The sequence below is a fragment of the Archocentrus centrarchus genome, chromosome 16, assembly GCF_007364275.1.
Source record: "Archocentrus centrarchus isolate MPI-CPG fArcCen1 chromosome 16, fArcCen1, whole genome shotgun sequence".
Lineage (NCBI taxonomy): Eukaryota > Metazoa > Chordata > Actinopteri > Cichliformes > Cichlidae > Archocentrus > Archocentrus centrarchus.
Window position 1 is genome coordinate 37,770,855 of NC_044361.1, and position 23,596 is coordinate 37,794,450.

A 23,596-nucleotide genomic window follows, 5' to 3' on the forward strand; every position below is an offset into this window, starting at 1 on the left:
TGCAGACTGAAGAGGAAGCTGAAGCCTGGCTTCCCCCACCCACGGAAACAGGTGTGGGTGCCTCACAGGAGCATAGCTGCAGTCTCTTCACTGGCCGATTTATTAGCAACAGTCTCAGGCTTTTTAATGTCTGCAGTCTCTAAAAACACAGTCTTTGTTTTCACAGTCCTTTAGGGAAAAAGTCAATTTCACTTATTGCTGAAAAATACTCCGATGGCCCGGTGCCAACATACCAGGGCAGAAAGGCAGTAGAGAGTTGAAGCTGCACAGCATGCACAGTGTCGCCAGGCTGGGGCTGTGCAGAGCTCATATTGGCGGCATACAGGGGCTGCCGACTTTGCCACCAGGAGCCACGCTTCCTCCTCCCTGAAGCTGGCTGTGGCAGCAGCGATGTGAATGGAGTACCCCGCTGCGGTGGCGATGACGAGGATGGGCTGATCCGCTGTGGCGGTGAAAGAAAAAAAAAAACATCCACTCTGACCTCCGGCAAAAATGGTGGAGGAGATGCAGCTGTCGGAGTGGACAGTTGTCACAGAGAGACTCGGAGTGGAGGCGGAGGCTGCTGAGGTGGTGAGCTGCATCACCAGGGACCAAAACAAGAAACCAAATGAAGGGATCAAAGAAAATAAGGCAACAAAACCTCAAAAGTCCAAAAACTCAAACTCCTAGACCCAGGACCAAGACAAACTAAGGAAAAGACAAACTTTAGTTTAGATGTAGGATGAATGTAGTGAGCTTCTGAACAGGTAAATCGACCCACTGACATCATACCAAGTTGTTTGTATTGCACCCCGAATTCAAAACCCTCTTTCCTCTGGTCCGACTACATACCCAGCTGGCTATGTTATGGATTCCCATGGGGATGGAAGATAACATTCCTGGCTGCACTGTGTGGACATGGCATATATATTGATACCAGGATTTTTTTTCCCGAATTGGACCTGGGGATACCTGGTTTCTGGGCTTCTCTCCAAGCCCTAGTAAGGCTGCCTATGAGGGATGCAGAAACAGTACGAACTCAATCAGACTCAGTAGAGCTGAATCGAAGTGGATTACATCTGGAGGAGTGTTGGAGTGTCTGTTCTGCGTGGCGGAGTAGAACCAAATTCAGATTATTGGATTTCTGAGAGGTAACCAGAAAACTGTAAGGTCTGTCAGCAAATAGTTATGACGGCCTGAACCAAAACAATTGCACTATTTGGAATTTGGCTCCCAGACGGCCTTGGATGCTGTCTGTCTAAATCATCTCTTTGAGATGTTATGTAAAGAGAAGCTCTTCCCCCCCGCCCCGTGTTGTGACCTGTGTGAACTGGTATCCTGGCAACCAAGGCTCACTGTACCATCTCATGAACATTATCATGAACTGCTGGTCTGGAAGCTGTGTGGCCATCACAGTATCCTGCTCGTCTCCGCTGGCAGCCCCTCCCCTACCCACCCTAGTGCTCTCCAGGCTTTAAATGTGCTGCTGCTTTGCTGAGGTGTTTTTTGGAACCTCATAAGGTGTTCATAATGAACACAGTACGAGATGATTTTTTTTAACCTACCTATCCCAGTGTATCTCTTTCTGTTTTCCTGCTGAAGGCAGCGCTGGTAAAACGGCTGCATGACCTCAGACACCTGTCCCCCCTGTTTGTATTTGTTGTTTGTATTTCTCTTGGATGGGTGTTCTGGAACGCAAATTTCGATATATGTTTACATATAATGACAATAAAGTCTTCTTGAATCTTGAATATTTCAAAGGCACATACAACGAGCTCAAAAAATAAAGCGAAAAGGATGACAGAGTAGGTGTTGTGAGTCTGAGACTCCATTGGAAAATTAATAAATATTGGACACCTCTCTATTCTTTGGGTGGGTCTGAGGAACATACTTTTGTCTGTAGTCAGATGCTAGGTACACAGTTTTCGGTCGCAAGAGGGGTATTTGACAGCCAGGAGGTTTTCGACCATTAAAGACAGTCCTGAACTGCTAGCCTGCCAATGAGGCCGTCACTCCTAAGGAGTCACCGGGAGCCAATCAGGACCAATTAGAGACTATTTTCTCCTCAGATGGGAGAAGTGTCTCCCAATGGCAATGTCACAGTAGCAGCCAGCACTCTTTATGCATACAGCTCGGACTTTCTTGTATTAATTAAAACAGCTCTCTGATTCTTTGTTTGTACTGATTGATTGGTCCCTTCTCACAACTCTTGCTCGAAAATGAGCTTTGTTTTTTATACAAAGGGAAATACAAATTGCATCCTCTGTGGGTTACAGAATAACAGAGAAAATATGTTTTGTGAAATTGAAGTGGAACTGAGTTAAGAATCCACAGACAGGATTTTTCTCTTCTTTGCAATGCGCAAAACAGGTCAACACTCACGTCTAATTTGAGTCACTGAAAGTCAGAAAACAATTTAATCAGGATGTATGTGTTAATTGTGTTCTTGTTAAAGTTAATTTAAATGTTAAAATGCTAAAAACTGAAAAATAAAGAAAACATCACCTGTAAATTTTGAAAGCAACTTGCTGTTTGACACAGTAATTACTCATGAGAAGCTAAGTAGGATTAATTTAAAGGTGTGCTCAACTTTTCACACTTGAACTACATATACAGTAGGTAGCTGCTGTAACTGACTGCCACTCAGTATGATGCCAGCAAAGAAAATGAAGAAAGTGTAGATTGTTTGATATTTTTGCAGATAAATTGTCATCTTAAACAAATTATGTTATACGTGTGGTCAGGCTAAACATCGTGCATGTGTTAAAAAAAACGCATTTGCTAGAGTACAGGTGCTGGTCATAAAATTAGAATATCATGAAAAAGTTGATTTATTTCCATTCAAAAAGTGAAACTTGAACAGGGATACCATGGTCCATAAACCAGGTACTGGAAGCTTTGGCACTGTGTGCAGGTGCCAAGTCCTGTTGGAAAATGAAATCTGCATCTCCATAAAGTTGGTCAGCAGCAGGAAGCATGAAGTGCTCTAAAACGTCCTGGTAGACGGCTGCGTTGACCTTGGACCTCAGAAAACACAGCGGACCAACACCAGCAGATGACACGGCACCCCAAACCATCACTGACTGTGGAAACTTTACACTGGACCTCAGCCAGCGTGGATTCTGTGCCTCTCCTCTCTTCCTCCAGACTCTGGGACCTTGATTTCCAAAGGAAATGCAACACTGACTTTGATCAGAGAACATAACTTTGGAGCACTCAGCAGCAATCCAGTCCTTTTTGTCTTTAGCCCAGGCGAGACAACTTCTGACGCCGTCTCTGGTTCAAGAGTGGCTTGACACAAGGACTGCGACAGCTGAAACCCATGTCTGCATACGTCTGTGCGTGGTGGTTCTTGAAGCACTGACTCCAGGTGCAGTCCACTCTTTGTGAATCTCTCTCACATTTTTGAATGGGTTTGTTTCACAATCCTCTCCAGGGTGCAGTTATCCCTGTTGTTGTACACTTTTTTCTACCACATCTTTTCCTTCCCTTCGCCTCTCTATTAATGTGCTTGGACACAGAGCTCTGTGAACAGCCAGCCTCTTTAGCAGTGACCTTTGTGTCTTGCCCTCCTTGTACAAGGTGTCAGAGGTCGTCTTTTGGACAACTGTAAAGTCAGCAGTCTTCCCCATGATTGTGTAGCCTACAGAACTAGACTGAGAGACCATTTAAAGGTCTTTGCAGGTGTTTGGAGTTAATTAGCTGATTGGAGTGTGGCACCAGGTGTCTTCAATATTGAACCTTTTCACAATATTCTAATTTTCTGAGATACTGAATTAGGGGTTTTCTTTAGTTGTCAGTTATAATAATCAAAATTAAAAGAAACAAACATTTGAAATAAATCAGTCTGTGTGTAATGAATGAATATAGTATACAAGTTTCATTTTCTGAATGGAATTACTGGAATAAATCAACTTTTTCATGATATTCTAATTTTAAGACCAGCACCTGTAAGTAGCTGACAAACTCATAATGTCATTTCCAGTAAGTGCACAACATCATGTGTTCAATTTGAGACAGCACTACAATGGCAAAATTCACATACTACCCAAGTGAGTACACTATAGTGTACATAGTGTCCTAAATGAAGTATCCTAAAAGAATCATCTGAATTGAGTCAAACTGATACATGCAGCAGGCTAAAATTGTTCAGAGCTAATTGCAGCCATCACAGGTTTTCTAGTGTATTGAACTCAATGAGAATACATTATTTTTTTGGTTATGAATGCATTTTCAGGTTTCAGAATTCATCACAGTACAGAAACAGCATTAGTGAAAGTTGCAAAGGATCTTCTTATGTTCTCTGGGTGGTCGTAGCTCAGGTGGTAGAGCAGGTCGCTTAATCCCTGGCTTCTCTATTCTGCATGAAAAAGTATCTTTGATAAAGATACTAAACCCCAAGTTGCTCTCTGATGCAACTGTTGGAGTATGAATGTCTGTGAATGGGACCAATTCTGTTTACACTATACATGCTTCCCTTAGACAATATTATTAAAACTTAGACAGTATTTTCATTGTTATGCAGATGATACCCAATTTTATCCATGAAACCAGATGACACATTAATTTCTAGCAGGAATGTCTTAAAGACATAAAGGCCTGGATTATCTTTTTCAAGAAAAAATAACTATCTGAGGCCTTGGACTACATGTTCTTTATTGTAAGGGCCTCAGGAATGTATTGACCAGACACATCGAGACACCTGTCATCTGGTGTTCTTCTGATACATCATTAGCCCCACCCCCGTGTGTGTGTGTATGCGTGTGTGTGTGTGCGCATGTGTGTGTGCGTGCGCACACATGCACATTTGCAATCTTACCCCTTATCCAAAACCCTTCAAAATCCATCTCAATGAAACCCAGCAAGCAGCCACTTAAATGAGGATAAAGAAACAAGGCAGTGTGGTGATTCATGTTATGAGGACAACCCCAGCAGTAGACCAAGCGTACTGAGCCAAAACATACAGGACTCCACCAGTGCCCAGGGCCCTTGCCAAGATTCAACAGAGGCCAGACAAAACATCCTGGTCCCACCCAGGCAGCACGGGCACCCAGAAAGAAGAGCCCACAGCCCTGCACAAGTCAAGGGACAGTGAACAGACCCAAAGCCCAGGAAGGACACCAGCCAGCACAATCAGGGCGCCAAGGCAAACCCCCATTGGCACATGATGACCAGACCCACAGGATGCCCACCTGAGCCCCTCACCCCAACTTTCCACCACCCTCCAAAAAGCAAAAGGCCCACTCCAGAGAACCAGGGATAGAGCATCAGGCCCACAGGGAGGACCCCAGGCCTGCACCACAGAGACCCTCACACTGCAGGGGGCAGATTAAGGGAAAGATAAGAGAAAGGGAGTCCCACAAAGCCAAGGCGGCAGGACCCACCCCACCCCCCCACCCTACACACACACACACTCCACAGCATCCCCCACCGCACCAAGAGCCAGGCAACAACACAGTAGAGCCCCTGCATAGCCCCCATGGCACCCACCATGGTAAGCCACCACCAATGAAGACGTCAGGAGAGGTGCATGTTTGTTGACACCAAGTATACAGAAGCTGCTGAGAGATGCTAGAGGGTTAATTGTCACATTTAATAGGTCTGGAACATGAAGTTGCTCCCCACTTGCAAATTTATTCCAGTACCTCTCCTCATGATGTCACTCTCACAGCAATGTTCAAAATGAACAATATGAATTTGGCTTCCACACAAGCATGAAAGGGGCACAGCTTGCTTATCTAGATGTTGAGTTTAATATGCATAGCAGAGAATATGAATACATTTTTTTTTACCTTACCTCCCAATCTGCTGTGATTTAAATCTTTTTAAAAGGCAGTGTGAGCAAACATGGCAAAAAAAGAGTTGTTACAAGCTCAAAACACTATCTGACACGTGGAAGTTAAATTCAACATGTTGTTTATGCCATTCGTGACATGCGTGTTAAGAAGTAATGGATTCTATTAGGTAAGCACACGGGCACATTCACTATTAAAGGGTTTCCTAGTCCAGTTCTTTTCACCACTAACAGGTTTAGAACGGCCCTCAAAATTCTCCCCTCAAATTTAAATGTAGGTTGAAGCAGGAATTAGACAGAGCCATAGATTCTGTTTCACAATGTAGACTTGTGTTATTATGTTTAGCTTTTGCACTTATTGCTCAATAAGTAATGCATGCAAAGAAGCTTACACACACACACACACACATATATGAAGTCCATATTTATGCTACAATATAAAATATTTTGCCCACTGATCAAATAATCAAATGTTTATGAACAGATACTTGCCTATAATTGTTTCAGTTCTCTCACACAGACACATAACTTATTAAACCACTGTAAAGTCCCTCCAGGTTGGTTCTCATTGGGCACAGACAATCTGGCTGAGCCTATTGGATAGGCCAGCCAAAGCGTGTATGTGCAGGATACATAATACTTCATCCCCCTCACACTCACACATGTCTTTCTTGGTTACCCCCCCGATGCCCATGGGAGCTCAGCTGTTGCCTCAGAGCTAAAGCCTCTGCTTGCTGCCTGGCACACTTCTGTGTTCTCTCAGGCTGCCATGTAGTGTGCTGGAGCAGAAGAGTTGGATATATTCAAATGGCCCAGCAGATGGAGTTTTGTGTGTGTATGCGTGTGTGTGTGTGTGTGTGTGTGTGTGTGTGTGGGTGTGTGTGTGGGTGTGTGTGCGCTTTAGTTATTATTGTTTTTACTATTTATTTTTAATATTCTTTTTGCCTCTGACACAGCTGCCAGATAGAGAAGGCTCCCCTTGCCTCAGGCCTGTCTGTGACTTCATGTAGTCCAGTAATCAACTTTTTTCACATGTTGATGCTACTCTTTAGCAGTGGGAGTTCACCCAGAGAAAGCTTCAGCTGCAGCTTATACAGAGTTACAGACAAATGTCAGCCAAAACAGAAGTGCAAACCTGGTGTTCCTGTGCTTCACACTTTGCTGGGATAGTTTATGTACTGTGTACTTTTGGGATTTAGGAAGTGTGACTTCCATAAAAGAATGGTGGTGATCTTTTGGTTGTAGTTCAAAAATGCCCCAGTGTGAAAGGTTCATAATTGTCTTGTGACCAGAGATAACCTCAGACAAAATTCTAAATGTGGCAAAAATTAAGGATCACTTGACAACATGACTGCTCCTAGAACCTTTGCCTACTAATGAACCAAACAGGACTGACCTGCTCATGATCCCTCAGGTTTATCACATCCATGTTGCACAGTGTGGCTTCCAATGGACTCACAAGAATGCTAAAATCTTTTAGTGTGTAGGCACCTTTATAAGGAAGAGCCACTGCATCTCAATCTAAAGTTGCTCCAAGATATCACCTTTAGGTTAAGGTGAAACATCTCTGTCCTGATAGGAACGGTCTTTTCCAGGATGACAGTGCTGAAATCAATATGAAAAAAGGGCTCTTGAAACATGTGTTTTAACTCCACAGTCAGCAGATTTCAACCCAACTTAAAATTTAGGGAGCTCTTAGATAAACAGAGATAACTCTCCACCACTGGACTGGTCTATTTGTCTTTTGGAAGAATGGTGTTCATTCCTCCAGCAAAGTTCCAGAAATTTGAATAAACAACTCCAAGAAGTTCCAAAGTTCTGTTGGAGGAACACTGTGTCCCAACACCTTAGAAAGACATGCAATTTAATTTGTCAACTGTATTTGCGATTACTGAAGGTGATGTGACTCACATCACGTCAAAGACTGAACACAAATGAAACTTAAATGTCAAAAGACTCCAAAAGAAGGATTCAAACTCAGAGCTGCAACTTGACCTATCACCACTTCTACACTTGTTGTACTGCACACATTCCAGTTTAGTTTCAGGTGCAAAAATAGAAAGAATTAAGAAGTAGTTTTTGTAACTGAGGTTGAAAATGGCAGTTTAAAAAAAAAGGCTTTGCAGGAGTTTCATAAGCACGTCTTTGTAGAAGCTCAAAAACTCTGCAGCCATGTGAGCATTTCTCTGGTCCTCTGCTGCTGGAGTGACATTTATTGAAACAATTTCAGTATGCTTGTTTATTTTATTACATGTCCCAGATTGAGGGCAGTGTCAAGCTATGTTGGTACAGTGTGTGTGTGTGTGTGTGTGTGTGTGTGTGTGTGTTAAGGTTTTTAAATGAAAATTAGCTTTGCTTTCAACTTTTCATATCTGTCTGCTAGTATGAGCATGTCTGTGTGTGTGTCTGTGTGTGTCTGTGTGTGTGTCTCATAGTGTGAGAGAGTTCATAGCTGACTAGTCATGTAGGCCAGCCTCACAGTAAAGTGCTCTTGGGGGGCTCATGGAGTGGAGGCAGTATGGCCGACTGGCATTCTGTATAGCAAGCCATTGTGCTAACAAAGACTGAACCATTCACTCTCTAAGAACACTCCTGTTTTATTTGACTTCAGCTGGCCTGCTCAGTATGTCTGTACCCATGAATTAAAGTGGGCCAGAACAATCTGGAACAGAGATCCAGCAGTTTCAGTTACTGAGCAATGAAATCTGTCAGGCAGGTTAATGCATATTACTGTGGAACGAGTTCATTTTCATGTGCTGCAGCCTGGTGATGGCATTAAGGTACTTGCTCAGTAATAAGAAAATAATGACATCCCGCGGTCCGCTTACAGCCTCAAAACGTTCTTTTTCCTTCTCCACCCTGTGATGCATTCAAGGTGCAGATGTATCTTGTTAGGAATACAGAGGGCGAGTGAGCATAAACTGAATAAAGTTATTTTAGTGGCAGGTAATTTCAAATGCAACTTTTTAAACAACTCAACAAATATCACCAAACACAAACTATTTCTGCACAATTTCTTACACAATGTGTCCTAGCTAAATGTGGAAATATGATAAACAAAATGAAGTATACTTGGTGTACTAAAAGTATACTATACTTTTGTGTTACTGAAACATTGCATGAAAATGTGTGGTAGGTTAAATTGTTTAGTTTGCAGTGTTGTGGTGATGCAGTATATTGGACTGGTACTGAGCAAGCTGTGGTGCAGGTAGGTTATATAAATGGTTAATGGACTGGTTCTTATATAGTGTTTTTCTACTCTACCTGAGCACACAAAGGGTTTTATATAACATGCCTCATTCACCCATTTATACAGACACTGTGTTCTGTGCCTAAGTGCTGTCTAACACTAACAATTCGATGAACGCTTCGGGAGGAAGAGTCTTGCCCGAGGATGTTTTTATCATGCAGACTGGAGGCGCCAGGGATCGAACCACAACCTTCAGATTAGTAATTCACCTGTTCTGCAGTCACCCTCTTATATCAACTCTGATGAATGCCTCAGGAGCAATCTGGGATTCAGGATCTGGTCCGAGGACATGTTAGCATGAAGACTGGAGCAGCCAGGGATCAAACCACCAACCTTTCGATTAGGAGGTGACGTGCTCTACCTCCTGAGCTCCAGCCACCCAGAGCTGGCAGATTCTACATAGAGTAGTGAATACCGCAGGTCAGCTGATTACAGCCTGTACAGTAAAAAAAATAAATAAATCAGCTCGCTAATAAAACAAGTTATCATTTAATTTATTTCTAAGTAATTCTTTTCCCCACGCTGCACCACTACACCCCGAGAACAACCTGCCAAATCCTGCTCTAACCCTTGTCTGTGCTTCTGTTTTTCCCCAATGCAGATTCAGATGATGCCTCAACATTCGTGACGGGCATTGTTCTGTACAGAAACCTCGGGAGCATTCTTAACCTGCAGAGGTAAGACTGCTCAAGGCTTTATCGCTGCTTCTGAAAGAAGGGGAATTTGGAGACGTGTATTTCACACATTGACTCAAGGGAGTATAATGGCTAATGGGTTTGTATGAATGTATCAATTAGAAAATAAGAACCAGCGTGACTGGATCTCTCAAAAAACATTTTCCGTGCTTTGGTTGCATCTAATGGTTTTCTTCAGCATTTGCAGTTTGTTCAGTTATCATGTAGACTGACAATATCTCAGCAGTGAAAATGTCTTTGGGAGACCAATCAGTGTAGACGAGGCTCAAAGTGGGTCTTCATGCACAGTACTGTGGGACTTAGAGTACAACGGAGAGTAATCAGAGAACAAAGTTACATAAGGTTTCAAATTTGATGCCATACATGTATCTACTAAAGTGTATCTACTCAGTGACTTCGACCTCAAGGTCAGAGGTCAAGTTTACTAAAAATCTTGTGAATGCAGTGGCTTGAGAAGGAGGTCATATAGGATATTTAAAAATCCTGCTGTAGGTGTATTTACTCAGGAAGGATATCATGTTTGCGTCTCATACTGATAGCTGAGCTACAAATGCTGACAATCTGACACTGTGGAATTTGGCAACTTTGATACAATTCATGCATTTCTTATTTTGCAGGCTAACAGTGTGGCTTTACCAGCACCACTGTTTAAGTCAAAACTGATAATAATGATAATAACTCTTCTGCTGTCAGAGTGCTGTAACTGTGGATTTTCAGCCCAGGGTGTAGTTTGATATCAGAAGTGTTAAAAGATGTTCCACGCCTATTGTTTCATTTTTGATTTTTTTTTTTTTTTGCCTTTTATGTAAACATGGCCTGGCTTGTTCTATCAATATTGCTGCAGATGCAGTCAGAATGATGATGAGATTCAAAGGACCGACTCACATGGTGCATAGATTTGCTTTTTTTCCATAATTTATTACAATTACAAATAAGAAGGGATGATTAGTTTAAACAGACCTTTGACAAATAACAGGCAGTGAAATATAATCATTGTTTGGTCATGTAAACTGTCATGACAATGCAGATAATGATACATTGTGATTAAGAGAGCATTTATACATTAAGGCTTAATAAATGATGTTAGCTTCTGTGTCATGGCTGTTTCAGCATTAAGCATCTGTGGCTGCTGTGACTTGTCAAATCTCGGTTTTTAGTTTTGCTGATAAAAAATTATGACCCGATTCTCTGAAACTCATCCGGCAGGGTCACCAGAAGCAAAGCTTTTTGTCGGCCTAATAAAATAACAGCAGGGGTTGAAAGGGCATATTTTCATGTTCCTGCATGCAGTAATAAACAGTACAGTTAAAATCTTGAACACCTGCTGAAAGAAATGAAAGAAAATCATTGTGTATTAGCAGTGATGGAGGAGAATGGACATTTTGGTTCAGATACAGATTAACTCCTGGAGTTTTTGAGCTAAAACTGGCTCTGAAGAATTTCCAAAAGTCTCTCTTTCAGAGGTTCTAAAATGCTGGTGTAGTATGTGTGCTAGGTGGAACAATAGCAACGGTTATGCATTTTAAAGTGAAAATTTGTTTGTGTGCCATTCTCTGAGGATTTGTTCTTTCTCTTCTTTTTTGTTTTCTAGCTCTGCAAAAATGAACATTTCAGGTTTGGTTTAGTTTACTGAACTCTGCACAGAGAGAGACACATTGCAAGAATTGGACCTTTAATTTCCTTCTTACTGGGAAGCAAATGTATAGCTATTACAGAGAAACGCATCACACACAGGTTCCCCACATGGCCGAAATTTGCCAATAACAAGCAATAGATTCTCTCACCAGTAAACACAGGTGCAGCACTTGTTGTAATATGGATGATAAATGCTTAATTACAAGTGGAGCTCAGTTGAATCTAGGTCATACACTGATGCTTGAAGCATCAGATCTCAGAGGGGAGCTGTAGTTAGGTTAACGTTATCTCCAAGTCTGTCTCAAAGAAAAATTCAGGCACCTCCATGACTTTTTCCAAGGTCAATACAGAACAAAATCAAGAGACAGGCAAAATTATACTTAAATATGTATCTGAAGTCAAAAATATCCTTTGCACAGTTAATCCAGTAATGCTGACATCTTCAAAAGTTACAGTTTAGCTCTTTTGTCCAAAGTTCCCTCTTTGTGTTGTTTCCATGCTAAGTTTAAGTACCTCAATAACTTCATTTATACTGTGGAAGACATTTTTGCACTGGAGTAGGTTTGTGGTTTCTGTCCCCCTTCAATTCACTTCAGTTCAATCACAAATCACATCAAGGTGCTTTTCATAAGCCAAAGACACTACAATAATACAACACAATACTTCACTGTCCCAACTTTATATTGGATGAGCCAATAGTTTTGGAAACTTCCACCACCTTATTCTTCCTGCATCATCAAGCCGTCTGTGTCAACCATTCTACTATTTATTTATTTACTTATTTATTTATGTAATCAAAAGTGAGTGACTTCCACCTGGTACTTCACTGCTGCAGTTAGCCAGCTGTTTGGAGGCTTGAAAAAGGAGCTTTTTAAAAAAAAAAAAAGAAAATTGTTACTCAACCATTTGTAGCTATTTATGTGAAACACTCTCACTGTGTCTCTGGAGAAACTGTCCAAAACCAGAATCTAATTGTGCATATTTTAGACAATGCCACCCCCCCACCCCCCAAAAAATCATGGCAGGCTTTTTATTCCACCTCCCAGAGTGGCTGTTTTGAAATTACTACTTTTGATATCCAGTGTTGTCAGATGTCACATATTAAGAACTAGTCTCCAGCAACCACTGATTGACATGTGACCTGCTACTAAATGCATTAGAGAGTTACCTAGGAAACCAGAGCCTGGAATGTCCATTCATGACCAGCCATCAGCTTCAAAGTGCCATAGCTTGAATGTAGGAAATTGAGACATTTCAGTCTAATAATTGGACATTTACATCATATTTTCAGAAGTACATATCAAATTGAAACAAGAACAAGTGGAAGATATCTCCTTGATATTTTCAAGAAAATATTTCAAAGTAATCTGGACAAATTGAATGTAGGGTATGGAATTTTTATTTATTTATTTTTTTTAAATTTTGGATGGGGAATACAGTCTCGGATTTCAATGGTTGTCAAATGTAAAGCTAATATAGCTTCAAATGTGGATTTCCAGATTAAAAAGATGTTGCTAGAACTGGCCAGAATGTGTCCCTATCAAGAATTTCTCTAGTAAGTGATGGCCTGTGGCGCTTAAGTGACGTGCAGCATTATCACGGTGTTGGTGCTCGAGGAGTTAAACCGTGTTTCAAAAAGTCAGGGATGGCCACAGTACCGTCAGGGCATTTTACATCAGCTGCAGTAAACATTTATAGCTAAATGAACACAAGGACTAAATGTAACAGTAATTCTAGCCATGGGTGGCCTCATATATGCCTGATTTCTGTGAATAAAGGCATTTCTTGGGGGGAATGTTTTATATATATATATATATATATATAGTACAAAATCACAACAACAGTCGTGCACTTTACACTGTAAGGTAAAGACCCTACAATAATATGGAGAAAATGCAACAATCAAACGACTCCCTATGAGCAGCACTTGGTGACAGTGGGAAGGAAAAACTCCCTTTTAAAAGGAAGAAACCTCCAGCAGAACCAGGCTCAGGGAGGGGGGGTCATCTGCTGGGTGAGGGGAGAGAGACAGGAGAAAAGACATGATGTGGAAGAGAGCCAGAGATTAATAATAACTAATGATTAAATGCAGAGTGGAGTATAAACAGAGTGAAAAGAGATGAGTGAAGAAGAAACACTCCTCATCAGCCTGGGCCTATTGAGCCAGCCTAACTATAAGCTTTATCATAAAGGTAAGTTTTAAGCCTAATCTTAAAAATTGAGAGGGTGTCCATCCATCCATTTTCTTCTGCTTATCTGCGGCCGGGTCGCGAGGGCAGCAGCCTAAGCAGAGAAGCCCAGGCCTCCCTCTCCCCAGCCACCTCCACCAGCGCATCCGGAGGGACCCCAGCACGTTCCCAGGCAAGCTGAGAGATATAATCTCTCCAGCGTGTCCTGGGTCTGCCCTGTGGCCTCCTCCCGGTAGGACATGCCCGTAACACCTGACCCAAGGCATCCTAGACAGATACTCAAGCCACCTCAATGAATAGCTGCACTTTTCACCCTATCTCTAATTTCTGCCGCTTGTATTTGCGATCTTGTTTTGTCGGTCACTACCCGAAGCTCGTGACCATAGATGAGGGTAGGGACATACAGGGGTTGGACAATGAAACTGAAACACCTGGTTTTAGACCACAATAATTTATTAGTATGGTGTGGGCCTCCTTTTGCGGCCAATACAGCATCAATTCGTCTTGGGAATGAGATATACAAGTCCTGCACAGTGGTCAGAGGGATTTTAAGCCATTCTTCTTGCAGGATAGTGGCCAGGTCACGACGTGATGCTGGTGGAGGAAAACGTTTCCTGACTCGCTTCTCCAAAACACCCCAAAGTGGCTCAATAATATTTAGATCTGGTGACTGTGCAGGCCATGGGAGATGTTCAACTTCACTTTCATGTTCATCAAACCAATCTTTCACCAGTCTTGCTGTGGGTATTGGTGCATTGTCATCCTGATACACGGCACCGCCTTCAGGATACAATGTTTGAACCATTGGATGCACATGGTCCTCCAGAATGGTTCGGTAGTCCTTGGCAGTGACGCGCCCATCTAGCACAAGTATTGGGCCAAGGGAATGCCATGATATGGCAGCCCAAATCATCACTGATCCACCCCCATGCTTCACTCTGGGCATGCAGCAGTCTGGGTGGTACGCTTCTTTGGGGCTTCTCCACACCGTAACTCCCTCGGATGTGGGGAAAACAGTAAAGGTGGACTCATCAGAGAACAATACATGTTTCACATTGTCCACAGCCCAAGATTTGCGCTCCTTGCATCATTGAAACCGACGTTTGGCATTGGCACAAGTGACCAAAGGTTTGGCTATAGCAGCCCGGCCGTGTATATTGACCCTGTGGAGCTCCCGACGGACAGTTTTGGTGGAAACAGGAGAGTTGAGGTGTACATTTAATTCTGCTGTGATTTGGGAAGCCGTGGTTTTATGTTTTTTGGATACAATCCGGGTTAGCACCCGAACATCCCTTTCAGACAGCTTCCTCTTGCGTCCACAGTTAATCCTGTTGGATGTGGTTCGTCCTTCTTGGTGGTATGCTGACATTACCCTGGATACCGTGGCTCTTGATACATCACAAAGACTTGCTGTCTTGGTCACAGATGCACCAGCAAGACGTGCACCAACAATTTGTCCTCTTTTGAACTCTGGTATGTCACCCATAATGTTGTGTTCATTGCAATATTTTGAGCAAAACTGTGCTCTTACCCTGCTAAGTGAACCTTCACACTCTGCTCTTACTGGTGCAATGTGCAATTAATGAAGATTGGCCACCAGGCTGGTCCAATTTAGCCATGAAACCTCCCACACTAAAATGACAGGTGTTTCAGTTTCATTGTCCAACCCCTGTAGATCAACTGGTAAACTGATAGCTTCGCTTTTACGCTCAGCTCCCTCTTCACCATGATAGACCTGTGCAATGTCCGCATCACTGCAGACGCAGCCCTGATCTGTCTGTCGATCTCCTGTTCCCTTCTCCCATCACTCATGAACAAGACCCTGAGATACTTAAACTCCTCCACCTGGGGCAGCAACTCGTCCCTGATCCAGAGTAGGCACTCCACCCTTTTGAGGTTGAGGACCATGGCCTCAAACTTAGAGGTTCTGATTCTCATGCCAGCTGCTTCACATTAGAGAGGGTGTCTGTCTCCCAAATCGAAGGTGAGAGCTGGTTCCACAGAAGAGGGGCCTGAAAGCTGAAGGCTCTGCCTCCTATTCTACTCTTAAGTATCCTAAGAACCACAAGTAAGCCAGCAGCCTGAAATGCTCTACTGGTGTAATACTTTAAGATAAGATGAGCCTGATTATTCAATGCCTTGTATGTGAGAAGAAGGATTTTAAAGTCCTTTATGATAATATGCTAAAAGCACATGATGAAGTGGTAACATGAGCAGGAAATGGAGCAGCTCCACGCTGTGTGATGCTCCCATGTTTGTTAGGAATCTTTGGATTGCTGCTGTTCTCTTTATCTCTCTGCTCCTCCTCACTCTTCTTTTTTACCCATTTTATCCTTGTCTCTACTCCTTTTCCGCCTTTGATGCCCCTCTAAAAGAAAATGAGATGAGTTTGAGGCGAGAGACTAGATGACATAAAAGTTTAAGTTGAGTGATTGTGTTTTCAAATGGTGAGAGGGTGATTGTGTGTTGTGGACACAGTGTTGATGTGAATAATCAGGAAACAGAGCATGGGCTGTTGAACATGATTGGCCAACTGGAATCTTTCAGTGTCAGTTCTCCCGGTACCAATTCACTTTTTTCTGACTGTCTGATTCCACATGATTGATACTACCTATGAAAAGCAGAAATTGCAATGCATACTAAGGAGGGAAAGAGTGTGAAATAAAATGTCTCAAATGTTATAAGACACTAAAACACAACGTGCTTCAGATACTAGAAAATAAGTGGGAAGAAGGATTTATTTGGTAAAGCAGTAATTTGTTCCTTATTATTCTGTTGATTAAGAAATCATGGGTCATGTGGTTTGGATGTCATGAAAAATAAAATTGGACACAAACTATCAATATTTAAAGTGACTCTAATGAGGAGGGAAACCCAGTTATATTATAGAGTTGTTAACCTGCTTTGTGTGACCGCTTATCCTGATTGTGGATGCTACAATAAGGGAATCCAGACAATGGAAGGATACTCTGTGAATGCTGAACTCAAGTCATAGTACAGGGCCCAGACCAAACCCAAAACAATAATATTAAGCAGAACCAAAAACTTATAAACAATACAAAACCCCTGGAATTATGTACTCTGAAGATGGTGAAAACACAAACAACTTCTATCCCTAAGACCATAGAGCAGCTAGGATATGACTACATATTAGTCGTAATAATACAGTGGAAATGCACCCCAATTTTTTTGATTTTTGAGATGCCCCAATCAGAGGTAGAACAAAGCACAACAATGGTTCTCATATTGTCTAAAGTTTCTAATATATGAAATTAATTCTTGTATAAAATAAAAGAAGAAATAGAAAACACTGATGTGACAAACTGATTAACAAAGTCATGAAAAATGAGAATGATAGAAAAAAAAAACAGCTGTAAGATACTTTGTAGTTTATTGCACATGCAAATAAGCTAAAATAAACTAAACAAAACCTTTATAAAGAAATAAAGAATGTGGCTCATTGGGAAGTGTCCGGTTAGAATTTTGATCAGGAATATAATTTTAGCTTGCAGGAAAAAAAAAATTCTACACACACCAAGTGTGTAGTTACATAAAACAAGTGCAGGATAAAGTCGAGTATTATTTGTTGTTTGATGACGTCAAAGAAGTGGAGTCAGTGTGTGACTTAGCACCAATGAGTTCACAGCCAGTCACTCATCATTGTCACCTTGGACAGTTTAGAAAAACTTTGGTAACGATCGTGGCTCATGAGGAAGGGTCAAATTACAAACTGAATGTGATTTGAAGTTCATCAAATTACCCTCAGCTGATCAAGCTAAGCTATTATAGCCTGAACAGGGACTATATCTGGCTTTGTAAAAGATGATTTGCCAATATTATTCCAAGGGGACTGACACATTAGCTGAGTAAAACACATTTTATTTTGTGTAAATTAAATATCAGGAAAGTGGCTCTTTTGATAGACCCACCCCTTTCACACCTGTTTATTTCACTTGGACCATGTCATGCACTGTAATGTAAAACGATGGCTATTCCTGATATCATATCACAGATCATATATTGCTGGTATCAGCACAGTTAGCCCTTTCCAATAAAACACATTTTGTGTTTCTGGGGACAACAAAAACTACCAAAAAATACACAAATTCACTCATCACATGTTACATCACATCTATACACAGTGTGTGTGTCCAGACATGTAGAGGAACCTCCTGCCCACTGTCACACCCAATCTGGGTGAATTAGAGCATCAATTATGAAATTATAAGAGTTCAGGTGCAGCATCTCCCAGTCGTCTTGGTACTCACTTTTTTTTTTTTTTAATTTATGGAGTATATCTTAAAAGCTGTTAATTTAACCACTTTTGCAGTCGGATATTTTATGCAAGAATCCATTTCAAATATTAGAGGGCTCAGATAACATGTAAAACATTGTTGTGCTTTGTTCTACCTCTGGTTGGGGTGTCTCAACAGTTTCACTGCACTACAAGTTGACAGTTAAAATTGACAGTACTGATTTTTCTTTTCTCGTAGAAACAGCACCGTCCTCAACTCGAAGGTTTTGTCAGTGACCATCAAGCCCACACCTGCCTCCCTCACTGCTCCAGTTGTGGTTGAGTTCTCTCACCTTTATAATGTGAGCAACAAATGAACTTGTTTCTTGTTTCGCAATTCTAAAAGCTATTGTGATAATATGTTCTACTACTACTGTTCTTTCATGGCCATATGTTTTCTCTGTTCTCCATCAATGTAGGGCACCACCAACCACACCTGTATATCCTGGGATGAGAGTGACAGGTAAGGCCCATAATGTTTTTGATACATCATCTGACTACACTCACCAGAAACTTTATTTGGTACACTTTGCTAGCTCTGAGTTTGACCCTCTTTTGCCTTTCAAACTTAATATTTTTTGTGGAATATGATGCATTCCACCATATCCCAAAGGTGCTCTGTTGGACTGAGATCTGGTGACTGTGGAGGCCATCTGAGTACAGTGAACTCGCTGTCATGTTCAAGAAACCAGCTTGAGGTCATTTGAGCTTTGTGACACGGTGCGTTATCCTATTGGAAGCAGAAGATGGGTACACTGTGGTCCTGAAGGGATGCTCATGGTCAGCAAAAATAGTCAGACAGGCTGTGGTGTTTAAAGGATGCTCAGTTGGTGCAAAGTGACTTAAGCCCACTCTGATGCTCAGTTTAAACTTCAGCAAATCATGTTGACCATGTCTGTGCTTAACACCCTGACAGTTAGCATATGTGTACACCCTTGAATGTGAATACCTTCTATGATGAAGCTTTATGATAAGCTGAAAGAAAAGATACTTTTATTGTATTATTGGAAAATTATTTTAGAGCTTTTGGAGCTTGGTCCATGCAGGGACATAGGTGTCAGGATATTGCCATCTATAATCCAGTATTTTAATAAAGAATAATTGACAGCTTAGTATGTAGAAACAATCCTCTAATTCTACTAGTAAGTGCAAATCATCCATCCATCCATCCATCCATCCAACCACTGTTCAGTGTCCTGTTATATGAATCAGGAATCGGTCTAAAATTTTCAGGTCAAGTTTACCCACATCAGCCAAACTACATCATCCTTGTAAGCTGAGCTGATTATGACTTTTGCCATTTCTATTTGTTCCTATATTGAAAGCACCTAAGTTGACATCATTATAGACACTATATTCCCTCTGAAGTTCTTTGGGTGGACACAGTGTTTTTAATCTCAACAAAGTCAGAGAGCTGCTCCCCAGTGAAAGGTGCTGAAATTGCTGGACAGCTTGGTAGTTCTTGTCTAGGACAATGTTAACCCAGTGCTATCACTGCTACAACACTGATGTAGCATGTGGAAAATTAAAAGTGTCACTCACCACTTTCCTCCCTCTCCCAGCCCACGCGTACTTATCAACATGAATAATAGTGAGCAGCTCAGGGTGTACTGAGAGAGCAGTGAGTGTGGAGGAAAGAGAAAGAATAAAAGAATAAAAGATACATATTGAACTGTTTGGTTTTACTGCCTCTGTGGGCAGATTCAAAACAGCACTCATTTGCTCCTCATTCTTAAGTGCGCTATTTGTTTAAGACTAGAAAGTCCAGAGAAACAGTGTGCACACTGAAAGAGGGAAATGGGGAGGGAGAAAGAAAAAGGCAAACAGTCTTATTGCAATGTAGGTTTGTACATTTGCATTTAGATGGGTGCGTAAACTTGTGTTACAGAAACGGAAAGCAGAACATTCATCGCCTCAGTCAAGGGATAAAAAGAAGTTTGGTTTGGCACATATAGACCCGGGGCGAAATAAACAGGAAAGTGTACACAGATGATTTTGCCCACTCCCATTCCCAAACAGGTCTAGAGCTAAAGGATATATGTTAATATGACAATATTTTACAAATAATTTTCTAAATTTCCCTCACCAGCAGAGGGACAGGCAATTTTTGCTCATTTCACATTTGTTATCAGGAAATCTTGACCTCTACCATGAATTCAGTTTAATGGAAACTTCAAACAGCTCTGTTGTTCTGACTTTAGCTTATTAAAATAATCCTGCTTCCTTTTCTGAATAATTGCAGTTGGCTTTGTTGTTTTTATTTTCTTTCATGAAACTCAATACCTGTTACAGGTTTTCATGCAGCACTTGTTTATACCATATTATTAAGGTATGAATACTAGCTCTAATTTGATAAACTGTGGTACATTTATGTGTTTAATATCCGCTCAGAACTGTGTTTGTAAAAGTCTTATTTTGGCCAGACTGACCACAGTCACCTCCTAGACTTCACCACATTCAGCAAGCTTGAGCGACAACACGCTTGAAGAGACAATAGCACAAACAAAGCGAGGACACAGAATCCAATCTTGTGGTGTTTGGGTGTGGGGTTGGGGGAAGAGACACGTTTCATGCTAAATTAAAATCCATCTAGGAGAGGAGCTATGATTAATGATTTAATATTTGGGAGAGAAATTGAAATTTGAGGGGACGTCCTTGTCATGTAGATAAGAGCGGTGGAGCTGCCTGGGCCTTCACCTGCATCACACTTCAGTCTTCTGGGATCAATAACAAGAACGTCAGCAGTGTCTGACTGCCTGGCTCACTCACTCTGGAATTACTACTACTTTGTTTATAGTATTTCTTTCCTTTTTTTGTTTGTTTCTTTCTTTAAGCCCGTCATGTCTGGCAGATTTTGCAAACAGAATTGATCTGAATGCAGATGGAAATGTGCCAAGCACATTTACTCTTCCAAGATAAGCCTATAGATTCTCTATAGGCTCCTTTTGTTAATGTTTGTCCTTTTATTTTATTTGTGTTATTTTTCCCATACATATATTTGTCCTTGTAATGCCAGATTTGACAGACTGAGAGAAAGAAAAAACATTTTAAAAACCAAGAAAAAAAAGAGAAAGTGGAGAAACTAGAAAAAGGGCGATAGAGAGAACAGAGCACAAGTAAATAAACCATAATGGTTCATCAGCTGCTGCACCTGTAAGCAGCATACAAAAAACAAACAATATTCAGGGAAAGAAAATGTATATGGAAAAAACAAAACAGAAACAAAGCATGGCTGCACAAACCATCAATTTTGTTATGTTGTGTTTGCGTGAGTAAGTGTGAATGTCTGTGTCATGAAATGTACTTACTAATGAGGGCGGAAAGCTGCAGCTCCGCCCACCAGAAGCCAGAGGCAGATAGAGAAAAACCCCAGAAACCTGGGCCGCCTGCACCCCATCAAGACCAATGAAGGCCCATGGAAACACATTCCAATGACAACTGCATACCAACCCCAGCAGACGGGAGAGGGAGGTCCTAGACGGAGCCCCTCCAGCCGTGGGGCAAGGGCCCCAGAGAACCCGAAGCAACAGGAAGCCAGCCCTCCGTGCAGGCTGGTGGCAGGACCCCAGTGCCCTAGGCACCCTAGAACCCCCCCCACCCCCCCCCGCCCCCACCCCCACACCGAAGAGGCCAAACCTGCCCCAAACCACAACCCCCAGGGGAGCAGGCAACCACCCACACCAGAACATCCGGCTCTGCTCTGGAACCCCAAGGCACCCAGACAGTATTTCTTTTCTGACGTGCTATAAATACTTGAACTAAATGTGATTTGGCATCAGTCTAATGTTGCCCTGAAGACCGTGAGAGCATCTGACAGCTCTGACACTCTCATAGTGACACACACTGTTTGCTGTATCGTCCTGTTAATATAATTTTCCTATAAAACTTCACTGTAGTTCATTGCAAGGAGTAATACAAGGTGGATGGTGGGAGGTATTGACAAGTCAGAAAGAGAGAGATGAGAATGTTGCAGCTTAACCTTCTGACCTCTAAGTCATCCTCGGTGGTAACCACAACCCTTTATTTTGGAGAAAGGCAAATGGACATTTTGGAGGAAAAATGTGAAGAGCTTTGATGCACATCAGTTAGAATGATTATTTTCTTTATTCCCTGATTTTCAAGACTTGGGAGAACCTTTAATTTAAAATTGACATATTCTTGACATACTTGACATACATTCATTGACATACTCTTATTGGGGATACTGTTAGAGGCAGGATGAGGGTTAGAACTGGGGTTGTTGGACTTGTTGGACTTCGGAGGGTTAAAATAGCCTGCCAAACTGGGAGGGTGGAAAAGAACAAAGCACTGAGGAACATACAAGGCTGTACTTGTACTGCATGTAATTTCAACCATGCACCAGTTCCTGAAGCAGACATAGTATCCAAAGTTGATTCAAAGTGTTTAATTTGTATTTCATAGCTTTTCCCTAAAATTGTAAATATGAGGCCAAAAGAGCTGTCAGTGCGAGTGAGGGAGGCTATTATTGGGCTACAAAAAATAAGCCAGAGAGACAACAAATACTTTAGGAATCACCAAATCAACACTGGCCAGTTCAGCAACACTGCTGGGCCTAAAAGACCACAGAAGACAACTAAAGTGCATGATGGCAGAATAATTTCCATGGTCACGAAAAACAATTTCACACCTTTTAGCAACAACCTGTGAAGACATCTTTTCACTGTCAAGGAGGTAGGCTTATCATTCTCAAAGTTTGCTATCAAGAGACACCTTAAGGGAAATACAGAGAATTTATAACAAGGTGCAAACCACTGGTTAAACTCATGCACAAGAATATTTACCTGAAAACATCTGTCAGCAGATCTGGGTCACTAGTGTTTGTAATGTGACTGCTTATAGAAGTACAGGTGCTGCTCATAAAATTAGAATATCATGAAAAAGTTTATTTATTTCAGTAATTCCATTCAAAAAGTGAAACTTGTATATTATATTCATTCATTCATTCAAATGTTTGTTTCTTTTAATTTTGATGATTATAACTAACAATTAAAGAAAACCCCAAATTCAGTATCTCAGAAAATTAGAATATTGTGAAAAGGTTCAATATTGAAGACACCTGGTGCCACACTCCAATCAGCTAAGCCCTTTAAATGGTCTCTCGATCTAATTCTGTAGGCTACACAATCATGGAGAAGACTGCTGACTTGACAGTTGTCCAAAAGACGACCTTTGACACCTTGCATAAGGAGGGCAAGACACAAAAGGTCACTGCTAAAGAGGCTGGCTGTTCACAGAGCTCTGTGTCCAAGCACATTAATAGAGAGGCGAAGGGAAGGAAAAGATGTGGTAGAAAAATGTGTACAAGCAATAGAGATAACTGCACCCTGGAGAGGATTGTGAAACAAACCCATTCAAAAATGTGAGGGAGATTCACAAAGAGTGGACTGCAGCTGGAGTCAGTGCTTCAAGAACACCACACACAGACGTATGCAGACATGGTTTCAGCTGTCACAGTCCTCGTGTCGAGCCACTCTTGAACCAGAGACAGCGTCAGAAGCGTCTCGCCTGGGCTAAAGACAAAAAGGACTGGACTGCTGCTGAGTGCTCCAAAGTTATGTTCTCTGATCAAAGTCAATGTTGCATTTCCTTTGGAAATCAAGGTCCCAGAGTCTGGAGGAAGAGAGGAGAGGCACAGAATCCACGCTGGCTGAGGTCCAGTGTAAAGTTTCCACAGTCAGTGATGGTTTGGGGTGCCATGTCATCTGCTGCTGTTGGTCCACTGTGTTTTCTGAGGTCCAA

The 23,596-nt window shown here is 41.7% G+C and overlaps 1 protein-coding gene across 1 annotated transcript in view; it reads left to right on the plus strand.

Moving 5' to 3' along the window:
• adgrb1a (adhesion G protein-coupled receptor B1a) overlaps positions 1-23,596 on the plus strand; it is a 159,846-nt gene that overhangs the window by 69,145 nt on the left and 67,105 nt on the right. The window contains exons 14-16 of the mRNA XM_030750073.1: positions 9,625-9,700; positions 18,036-18,138; positions 18,256-18,299. Coding sequence (XP_030605933.1) covers positions 9,625-9,700; positions 18,036-18,138; positions 18,256-18,299 — 223 coding nt within the window. The remainder of the gene's footprint in view (positions 1-9,624; positions 9,701-18,035; positions 18,139-18,255; positions 18,300-23,596) is intronic.